The sequence below is a fragment of the Cricetulus griseus genome, chromosome 2, assembly GCF_003668045.3.
Source record: "Cricetulus griseus strain 17A/GY chromosome 2, alternate assembly CriGri-PICRH-1.0, whole genome shotgun sequence".
Classification (NCBI taxonomy): Eukaryota; Metazoa; Chordata; class Mammalia; order Rodentia; family Cricetidae; genus Cricetulus; species Cricetulus griseus.
The window spans coordinates 280,470,439-280,481,340 of record NC_048595.1 but is presented as its reverse complement, the minus strand read 5'-3'; the positions used below and the strand labels follow the sequence as shown (position 1 = coordinate 280,481,340).

At 45.8% G+C, this 10,902-nt stretch overlaps 1 protein-coding gene across 3 annotated transcripts in view; it reads left to right on the top strand.

The window, feature by feature from the left end:
- Positions 1 to 374: 374 nt before the first annotated feature.
- The window catches only part of Lrp11 (LDL receptor related protein 11), a 25,313-nt gene continuing 14,785 nt past the window's right edge, over positions 375 to 10,902 (top strand). For 2 of the 3 annotated variants that reach the window (XM_035440395.1, XM_027402068.2), the window contains exons 1-3: positions 375 to 933; positions 6,197 to 6,354; positions 8,286 to 8,427. In XM_035440395.1, the coding sequence (XP_035296286.1) occupies positions 375 to 933; positions 6,197 to 6,354; positions 8,286 to 8,427 (859 nt within the window). The remainder of the gene's footprint in view (positions 934 to 6,196; positions 6,355 to 8,285; positions 8,428 to 10,902) is intronic. The other variant, XM_035440396.1, reaches the window with a different exon arrangement.

The window sequence follows — 10,902 nt, the reverse complement described above, 5'->3', positions numbered from 1 at the left end:
CAGTGCCCAGGATGAGATCACTCCATAAAGCAGCCAGGCTGTTCCAGGAGTCCCCGCCTCCTCCGCACCCCCGGTGACCTGCCGGCCCGCGGAAGTCCCGCCCTGGGAACCGCCCCTGCATGCCAGGCTCCGCCCGCCGCTGCCGCTGTCCGCTCGCCGGTGCTGATCCACGCAGAGGCCGCTCGTTGCCCGGGTTCGCTTCCGCGGCGGGAGCAGAGCTAGAGGCGCCCAAAGCCGGCAAGCAGGTAGAAGGGCCAGGGTCGTGACAGGCCCGCCCAGCTCCGCGCGCGATGCCTCTCGAAGCCCGCACGCCCGCCACCTCCGTGCAGCAGCCAGGCCCCGGGGCTGCCGTGCTCTGAGGCCGCGCTCGTGCCATGGCCGCCCGGGGAGGACCGGGCCCGGGCTCCCGGCACCGCGCGCTGTGCGGGTTGTTCCTGCTCTGCCTCTGGCTTCCCAGCGGCCGTCCCGGAGAACCCGCCGCTCCGCCGTCGGGGGTCGATCGGCTGCTCCAGGACTTTCGCCGGCAGCTGCAGCGGGCACGGCCGCGCGAGGAACTAGAACCGGAGCTGCTCGGGGGGCCGCGGGAGGATTGCCCGGGCGCGGGCGGTACGGCGGTCTACCGGGCGGTTCCCGATACCATCATTCGCACCCAGGACTCCATCGCGGCGGGAGCCAGCTTCCTGCGCGCACCGGGGACCGTGCGGGGCTGGCGGCAGTGCGTGGCGGCCTGCTGCTCCGAGCCGCGCTGTACCGTGGCCGTGGTGCAGCTGCCCCGGGGGCCCAGCTCGCCCTCTCCCATGCCCGCGCCCCGCTGCTACCTGTTCAACTGCACAGCGCGGGGCCGCAGCGTCTGCAAGTTCGCGCCGCTCCGGGGGTACCGTACTTACACTCTCAGCCGCACCGGGGACACCGTCGGGGTCTCGCCCGGACCGGGTAAGCTCCCCGAGAGTCTCGCCGACCAGGCATTTGCTGCCAGGCATGCAAAATCCTTTGCTTCCGGAGGACTGTAGCTGCGGAAAGCAGCTCACATTTCTCAGACTTAGGGATGGGGGCTGAGAAAGTCCAGACGATGGGCAGAAGCAGGTGTGGTGGGCTGTCTCTACAGGGAATCTCAAGTAGGAGGTCGATGGCTGATCCTGAGAGGACTGGCGGAAATTCTGTTTAAGAGGGTATTTCGGAGCTTCGTTTCCCCAGTAATGATTATTTTAGTTTTATTTCGTCTCATAGGTTTTATAAAGCGGGTTTTACCGCAGGAAATAGCAAGGACAAGATTTGATTAGATGCAAAATTGTCCCTAGCACCTACCGCCTGCTTCCTGGTTTGGCTGTCTGCCTGTACATACTTCCTTGAGACAAAAAAAAAAAAAAAAAAAAAAAAAAAGAAAAGAAAGAAAACTTGTCACTCTGCCTCCACTCTCTTCTTCTTCTTCCACCCCTTCCCTACCAATGTTCCTACATTCACGACCTTTTTGGTTTTGACCCGAGTTTAAGCAGGGCCAGCCATGCGCCGAGGGGTTTGGTAGAGTGTATTGGTGCCTGCCGGGTTGAGCGCTAGGTAGAGTGGATACTGTGTATAAAACATATCTCTTTAAAAGACCTCAACAGCTTGTGGATTCTGTGGTTTTATAAAATGCAGGTGCTGGGGGTGGGGGGAAGTATCAGAGAAACAAAATCCCTTCCCCAGGTTCTTTGTGCTCATCTGGAAGAAACTTGTCATTGCTACGAGAGCTTTTCTTAAAGCCAGGGAAAGAAAAGTCAACAAGATTAAGAGTAAGACAGGAAACAACAGCGCCCCCCCTTCTTTATCCTTCCCTTCTCTAGAGTTTGCCACGACCACTGCCATGGCCTCCTCTCTGGAGAGCACTGACAAGCACAGACTTCTTCAGGTCTTCAGCAACATGGGGATGCTGAAGGTGCAGCCTAGGCTCACAGGCTTCCATTTGTGGGCCCTGTATGGAGGGCAAAGGATGTTTTACAGAACCCTTTGAGTTCTTCATGTTTCTAAGACTACTTCAGCTTTCCTTTCTGGCTTATTACTATTTCTTCCCCTCGTTTCTTGTGATTCTCGTGAGTGTGTGGAGTTAGAGGCTAAAGAGTCAAAGTGATTTAGCCAAGCTCTTTGTACGGAGTTGTGACCCGTCCATTTGGGGTGTGTTAAAGGCTCAGGAAGACATGGGGGAAGGCTGGATGGCATAGGACAGAATAGATTTATAGCATTACCCATCAGCCAGTATATATTGGTCACACTGGTTGAGTTTGATGTTAAAAGCTATTTTGAGCTCTTTACACACTTGAACTCACTCTGTCCTCACAACAAAGGCTCAAAGGTCAAATCCTGTTAATGTGAAAAGCTGACCTGGAAAGCAACTTGCCTGAGGGCCTCTCAGCTAGTAGTTTGCTGAGCTGAGCTGAGCTGCGTTCAGTGTTCAGCTTTACTCAGTGCTCTTTCTCGAAGCCCCTGAGGGTCTGTCACCAACAGCTGGGCTAATGAGGTAGTTGTCAGGGATGGTGGGAGGATACAAAAATGAGTGTGGAGATACTTGATGTGCCAGAACCTACCTGCTAGAACATCTGAGAAAGGGCGAAATGCTTGAAGTCCTGAGTCCTAGGGTTTGAGTCTAGACTTCTCCCATCCCCAGTTAATCATCTTGGGACTTGATTTGTGCCTTGCTGTGTTCTAGCCTAGACTGTCATAATGACCAAGAGTGGACTTCCTTGTGAGTTATTGAGGTGATAAAGGTTTGTGTGGTATAGTTACTTACTTGGCTGGCTGGTGTGACTGAAAGACAGATCAAGAAAAGAGGGCTGTGGGGTGGAAGCCAAAATCCTTAGGATCTTTAAGGAGCTGAGAATATAATCTTCCAGTATCCAGGGGTCAGAAACTTTGTGCTGTTTGGGCGGTCTAGCCTGAAACCCAGTATCTCTGTGTAGAGCTTGGAAAGGCAACCCTTCCCATGCTAGAGAATCCAAAGCCCTAAGGTGGAATTCTGCTGTCTTCAAAGCAGGCCTCCCTCTGTTGCCTGTGCTCAAGCACAAAGCAAGGACTGACCTTCTTGTTCAGGGCTGATCCTGTGCCCACAGCTGACTCATCTCCAAGGATCTGACTCACATTTTCATCTTCTCTGTTTGGCATTAGGAGCAATCATTTATAGTTCATAAATAATACTAAGACTATTTGTTGGCAATGTTGGAGAAAATGCACTGAGACTTACAACTCTGACCACACACAAATCCCAGATGTCTATTTATTTATGTTTATATCTTGTATTTACTTGGTGTGTTTCCGGTCATGTCAACCATAGCATGTGTGTGGAAGACAGAGAGAGATCTGTAGGAAATTGGTTCTCTCCTTACACTGTGTGTGTCTTAGAGGTTGAATTCAAGTCATCAAAGTTGGCAGCCAGTGCCCTTATTTACTGATTCATCTCGCTGGCCCTATGTACACATGTATTCTAAAATAAAACCACAATCTACTCCATACATAGGAAAACTGAAAGCTAAGTTACCTGTTTGGAAGGAAGATGTCTTCAAATCAATTAAGTAGATCCTAAAGGAAAGATAGATTTTGTATAAACTCATATAAATTTCATGTCAATAAATAACGGATTATGAACAAGAGTCTAGGAAACATGACCTTAAAATATTAACAGAGCTGAGAGTTCTGTTCAAAAATAAATGAGCAAAGGATTTGAGTAAACAGTTCCCTGGAGAGGAAATATGTTTGATAAGCAACATGGGAAATATCCAACATTAAAGACAGTCAGAGACTGTGTGAATAGCTTTTCAGCCAAACACTTAGCTAGCATATTCGAGGGTCTAGGTGCAATTCCCAGTACCACCAAAAAGACAGGGGTGGGGTGGGGTGGGAGGGAGTTGGGGGATCAAATGTAAATGTCAGCTTACAATAACTAAATTGTTAAAAAAATATTTTTAACTTGGCATGCATGTGGGAAACTATATACTCATGGTTATTGACAGTGTAAATTGGTACCAATCTCTTGGAAACCTATTAGGAAATAATTTATTGGAGATTTAAAATACCCGTTCTTTTGGAATAGGGATTCTTAACCTTCCTAATGCTGTGACCCTTTAATATAGTTCCTTAGGCTGTGGTGACCCCACCATCACCACCATAAAATTATTTTTATTGCTACTTCAAAACTAATATGAATCATAATGTAAATATATTTTAGAGATAGAGGTTTGTTGAAGGGGTCTCCACGCACAGGTTGAGAAGCACTGTTTTAGGATTTTTTTTTAAAGGAGTAACAGTATGCACAAAAACAATGTTATTGTGGCATTGTTTATAGTGATAGAGTTGGTGACAAATGTCAAATTTTAGGGGAGAAGAAATAAAAATGGGTGCAGGAAGGGTGGCTCTGTGGCTGGATACAGGCTCTGAGTTTGATCCCCAGAAATCCAAAAGAAGAAGTCAAAATGGAAGTTGTGGAGTTTACGTAATTTCATTGACATTGATAAGATGTCTGAATAAATTTTAATGGGTGGAATAGAGCAATGCATTAGCGGCTTCAACTCTATAAATTATTAAGGTAATGAAAAAGTGTAGCGGAAGCAGCCTGTGACTTAGAAGCATTGGATGTAAGTTTACCACTTGCATGTGACGTCAGTCACCCGACTCAGCTTCTCTGAGCCCATGTCTGCCACTCGTAATGCCTGCTTCAGGTTGACAGTGGATGCCAAGTGAGGTGAGGCCCATGGAGCACTCAGCATGCTTCGTGGTGCAAAGAACTCACCAGTAAATGGTGGCAGTTGTAACTATATAAATACAGTTGCATGTGATCATGAGTATCAATCACATGGGGAAAAAAACGGACTCCACATACTGACTATAATGAGAATCCTACTGGAATTGTAGGTATGTTTTCTTTCTTTCCTTTCTTTCTTTTCCCCTTATTTTCACATTCCATCTTCCTTCCTTCCTTCCTTTCTTTTCTGGAATGATGGAATTTAAAACAATAAATGATTGATTCTCCATCCCAAGAAAGAAACCCAAGCAAACAAAACACAGCCAGCTTTCTTCCATGTATTTACCTCTTCCCTTTAGCCCCAAGTCACTATCTCGTCTTGCAGGTCCTTTTTTATTTCTTAGTCGATCTGTGGCCTTTGCACCACCTGGCACAGATTCAGAACATCTTGTCAGGAAGGGTCCATTCACACTGGTGTGTTGTGAATGAGGCCAGCTAACATTATTGTTCTCTAGATTAAATCCCACCTTGAAACATACCGTCTCAGTTGCTCTGAGTCTTGTTTAGCCTCTGTCTTACCAGCTGTGTTTAGTTTCCAAGGGAAATCAATGTTTCCATAGGATGTGACATGGTCAATTACATGTTTATAATGGAAATTCAAAATCAACATTTATCTTGCTCTTGCTGAGTGCTGCCCTTTGTTTGCTTCCAGGAGTGTTTCCATGTAGATAAGCTCTGGTTTGTTTCAAAATACATTTTACAGTATAATTGGCCTGGACTGGAACTGAGGGGGAATTGTTATCTCAGAGGTCATCAGAGGTTAAGTTAGGATTTGGAGGCTTCCCTGGCCTCAGAAATCACATCTCTGGCCCACTTAAACAAGTCAGTGACTATGATGACTTTCCTTGAGGGGAGGCAGGATTAATTTGTTTCATGACAAGCAAAATAATTCAGTGCTTTCCTGACCCTTCCATGTAAAACTTTAAAAGGTTTTTAAAAAATATTATTGGGGGCTGGAGAGATGGCTCAGCAGTTAAGAGCACTGGCTGCTCTTCCAGAGGACCCAGGTTCAATTCCCAGCACCCACATGGCAGCTCACAACTGTCTGTAACTCCATTTCCAGGGGATCTGACACACTCACATAGACACACATGCAGGCAAAACAGCAATGCACAGAGAATAAAAATAAATCATTAAAAAGTTTTAAATATGTTATTAGTTTTCTATAGCTACTGAGAACAGCCGGCACTCCATACTTCCTCTCCACAAGCTAAAAAATTCCCTGTCAGAACAAATTGCTGGTTTATTGTTTGGTGTATAAAGGGGACACGATGGAAGTTAACCGGAAGATAGATTTCCATTGGTATTTATTCCTTTTGAGGTTTTTTTTTTTTTTTTAATGGACTAATCTGGTCTGCAAACAAGGTAACTGCTCTCTTGGTGGGCTGGGAATCCGGGAGTCATGCCTCTGCGGTCTGCTCTTTTTCACAGGTGAGGATGAGCCTCCACTTAGCAAGGCCGGGAAGGATGTGGTCTTGCATCTGCCCACAGATGGGGTGATTCTGGATGGCCGAGAAAGCACAGATGACCACGCTATTGTCCATTATGAGTGGACGTTGAAGCAGGGTGACCCGTCAGTGGACATGAAGGTGATTCATGTGATTCTTTTGGGGGCGGGGGTTCAAAACAGGGTTTCTCTGTGTGGCTCTGGTTGTCCTGGGAACTCTATAGATCAGGCTAACCTCGAATTGACAGAGATCCGCCTGCCTCTGCCTCCTGAGTGTTGGGACAAAAGGAGTGTGCCGCCAACACCTGGCAATTCATGTCATTCTTGCTAACAAAAACTGGTGTTTCTGGGAAGTGGATTTCTGTAATGTCCTTCATATTTCCTGAATGCCTGTGAACAGGCAGAGCATGCATAATATGGAGAAATTATAAAATCAATTATCCTAAAAATGATTTATTCTATAAACTCCCTTTTGTGCTTAATAAACAGTCTCGATCATTTGCTTTGAAGCTTGACAGGGTCCTGCTCCTTCAGCTCCAGGAGAAAGACTTACATTGTGTTTCAATAATTCTGGTTATTTTTTAAAAGGCTTTCTTTTTTAGTATAAGATTTGGGTAGTGTCCAAGTGTGATGGCACATGCCTGTAATTACAGTACTCAAGGAGTTGTGAGACAGGAGGATCACAAGTTCAAGGCCAGTCTGGACTACATCACAGGTGAATAGAAAGAGAGAGCTAATAATAGAATATTATCATGTAAAGAATTCTCCTTCTCCTTTTCCTCCTTTTTATTTTATTTTATTTTATTTTATTTTATTTTTTTGAGACAGGGTCTCTCTGTGTAGCCCTGGTTGTCATGAAACTCTCTGAAAACCAGGCTGGCCTTGAACTCAAAGAGATCTGCCTGTCTCTGCCTTCCAAGTGCTGTGATTTAAGGTGTGTAACATCACTGCCTGGCTTAGTTCCTCATGTTGTGGTGACCCCCAACCATAGAATTATTCTGTTGCTACTTCCTAACTGTAATTTTGCTACTGTTGTGAATGGTAATATAAATAGCTAACATGCAGGATAACTGATATCCAAAGGGGTATCAACGCAGAGGTTGAGAACCAGTGTCCTAGAGCACTGTTAATCAGCTCCATCTGTACCTTACTATGAACTGGCACTAGGTCTTCCCTTTGGAAAGTGCCGATCAAATCTTTTTTATTCTGTATAAAAGCTCTTGTACTGATTTTTGTCCATCTACCGTCTAACCTGATATGGATTTTCTTTTCTTTCTTACTTTTTTAAATGTGCATTGGCGTTTTGCCATGTGTGTTGGGTCCCCTGGAACAGGAGGTATAGGTGGTTCTGAGCTGCCCTGTGGGTGCTGGGAATTGAACCTGGGTCCTCTGGAAGAACAGCCAGTCCTCTTAACCATTAAGCCATCTCTCCACCCCTGGATTTTCTTAGATGTGTATCTTTCACACATCTGAAACCCATAAAGGAATTCTTCCTGCATGCTGTGGTTTCTTCTGACCCTCTGCTCTCTCCTGTGATCTGAACACTTGTCTCAACACCTGTTGATGAAGCTAATGGCATGCACTGTTTGCAACTGTGTCATATGATAGTTTCTGGCTGAGCCTTCTGTTAGCAAGTTTCCCTACCACCTGCTTCATCTTTCCACATGACTGCCGCCATCGTGGCATCACCTCTCCTGTGTTAGTGTAAGTGGCTGACTGAACCTGTGCAGGACTTCCTTCCTGTTTGTCCTCCTTATGTCTCAGCTTTTTGGTTAATTTGTACATCAGAAGTAATTTTTTCTTTTCTTTTTTACCAAACAGGCTTTCTCTGTGTAGTTTCAGCTGTCCTCACTCTATAGACCAGGGTGGTCTCAAACTCAGAGACCTGCCTGCCTCTGCCTCTCCAGTGCTGGGATTAAAGGCATGCACCACCAACAGCCAGCTTATATATCATTTCTAAGGAGAAAGGAGGAGCCAATGATTTGTTGTGGGGGTGGGGGAGAAGTGTACATGTTCATGTGTGTTCCCAGGCCCTGTACTCAGCTCTCTTCCCTAAACATGTCTGTATGACAGGTGCCTCAGCCAGGAACCCTGAAACTGTCCCACCTGAAGGAAGGAGTGTACATCTTCCAGCTGACTGTGACTGACACAGTGGGCCAGAGAAGCTCTGACAATGTGTCTGTGAGTGTGCTTCCCAGGACCTACTCCATGGGAGGTGAGAAGAAAGTCCTTCCATTGAGTTCCCCATGGCCAGCCAAATTCCACCATTCATAGAAGGCTGATGTCTGTGGGATTTTACATCCTGGAGACATCCAAGTTCACAGCATTTCATGGGCTCTTCCATCTTATTTTTGGTGCATGAAGTTTTTGCTAACAATATAATAGCAAACATGGGCTCTATATTTAGGACAATTTGGCCCCACGGGTTAGAATGTAGAGATGATTCTCACAGCTTAGCTAGTCGGTCCTGTGTGCTGGCCTCTTTTGACCTTGTCCAAGACAGTGCCCAGCTTGTCTAGGAGAGGATTTTTGTGTAAGGACAGAGGGTCTTTCTTGTATGTGTATTTGAAGTGTGCAACTAAAGCGTACAGTTTAAGCAGTCCAGCCAATGAGAGAAGAGGGCAGAATGGTGGTCACTAACCCTGGAGTCATTTGTGTAGGAAATGTTTGTCAAAATCCCAGTTAAAAAGAAGGAGTGAGTTTTAGGGACCTCTCCTGTAGAGCATGGGCCATGACTGATAGGAACATACGTTCCAGAATTGCCAAGGACTAAGCTTAAATGTCCTCACCACAAGAAATTAGTAGGTAAGTGATGAATTTATTAATTGACTTGATATAATCTTTCTACAATACATGCATATACCAAACATACTGTTGTATACCTTATATCTATATACTATTATTGTCCATCAATTAAAAATAAAATATGGGGTGCAAGGAGGAAAAGCATATCATAGGGTAGAATGAAGACTTTACTAATCAGTAGTTCCTATAATAAATTGTTTAAGAAATATAAGAATGAAAAATGTGTGGTTAGTGAGTACAAGTAGACAAATACTTGAGAGACATGAGTCAGTTGAAAAGCCTCACTCAAAAATTTTCACAGAAGCCGGGTAAAATGATGCACGCCTTTGATCCCAGCACTCAGGAGGCAAAGGCAGGTGGATCTCTCTGAGTTCCAGGACAGCCTGGTCTAAACAGAGAGACCCTATCTTGAAAAAAAAACAAACAAGAAACAACAACAAAGGAGTGAGTGTGGTGCAATTCCTACCAGATCACTTACTGGTTCAATTAGAGAGTGTGCCATGAAGTCACGTATGAAATACCGTGCATAAACAGTGGAAATCAGAGGTGGGGGCATAAACAGGTGTGTCTGTCTCCTTTACACACACACACACACACACACACACACACACACACACACACACATTATAACCTGGTTCAGTTTTTTTTTAATATATTGACATTTCTAACACCTTTAAATGCTCAGGATGGGGTGGGGTCGGGGGCGGGATGACCATCTATTCAGACAGCAGGCTGGAGAGCACTTCAGTATGAGCTAGAACAGTGGTTTCAAACAAGGACAAACCCCGCCCGATGCTGAAGACATTTTTAGGGCAGAGAAATAAGACACTTTGATTTTTATTTATTTTCAATCTTCTGGAAATTTTCAGTGTATTTGGGAAGGTATTGATGTCTTGTGCTCTGTGTGTGCATGTGTGTACATGTAGTGTGTGTTCCTGCTCTTCACGGGTATGTGTGAAGGTCAGAGACGTTGCAGGAAGTTGGTCCTCTCTTCTCAGTATGAGGGTTCCTGGGATTGCCCTCATGTGTTCAGGCTTGGTAACAAGCACCTTCACCCATCAGTCGTCCTGCAGCCCTCTTGGGTACAGAGTCTCAGAACAGGAGTGCATGCACATTATTTATGAGTCAATTACAGATGTTCAGTAAGACACTTAGAAAGTTTGGAGACGACTATTTCAGAAAAAATATAAATTATAAGTGCAGATCTGTCTTTTAAAACTACACATAAGGAAAGCCCTATAATCCTGGGTTTTCCTGTCACATGTATAAGGTTGCTTGGTTACAGCCCCCTCATTTCCGTTTGCTCCACCTGGTGGCTGTTGCTGACTCTGCAGGCCTAAGTTTCTGTGGGGTGGAGGATCTGAGCTGCTCAGCGCATTGTTTTTTTTCGTGTGTGTGTGTGTGTGTGTGTGTGTGTGTGTGTGTGTGTGTGTGTGTGTGTGTGTGTGTGTGTTAATTAGACCAATTTTAATTTAGAAACAAGCTTCTTTAACTTGTCAATCCCAGTTCCCTCTCCCTCCCCTCCTCCCCTGCCCCACCCACCCCCTATCCCAAACCATTTATGCGCCCCAGGGAGGGTGAGGTCTTCCATGGGGGATCCTCAAAGTCTGTCATCCTTTGGAGCAGGGCCTAGACCCTTACCTGTGTGTCTAGACTGAGAGAGTATCCCTCTATGTGGTGTGGGCTCCCAAAGTCCATTCGTGTAGTAGGGATAAATACTGATCCGCTATCAGAGGCCCTATAGATGGCCCAGACCTCCAAACTGACACCCACATTCAGGGGGTCTGGATCAATCCTATTCTGGTTTCCCAGCTATCAGTCTGGGGTCCATGAGCAACCCCCATTCAGGTAGGCTGTCTCCATGGGTTTCTCCAGCCTGGTCTTG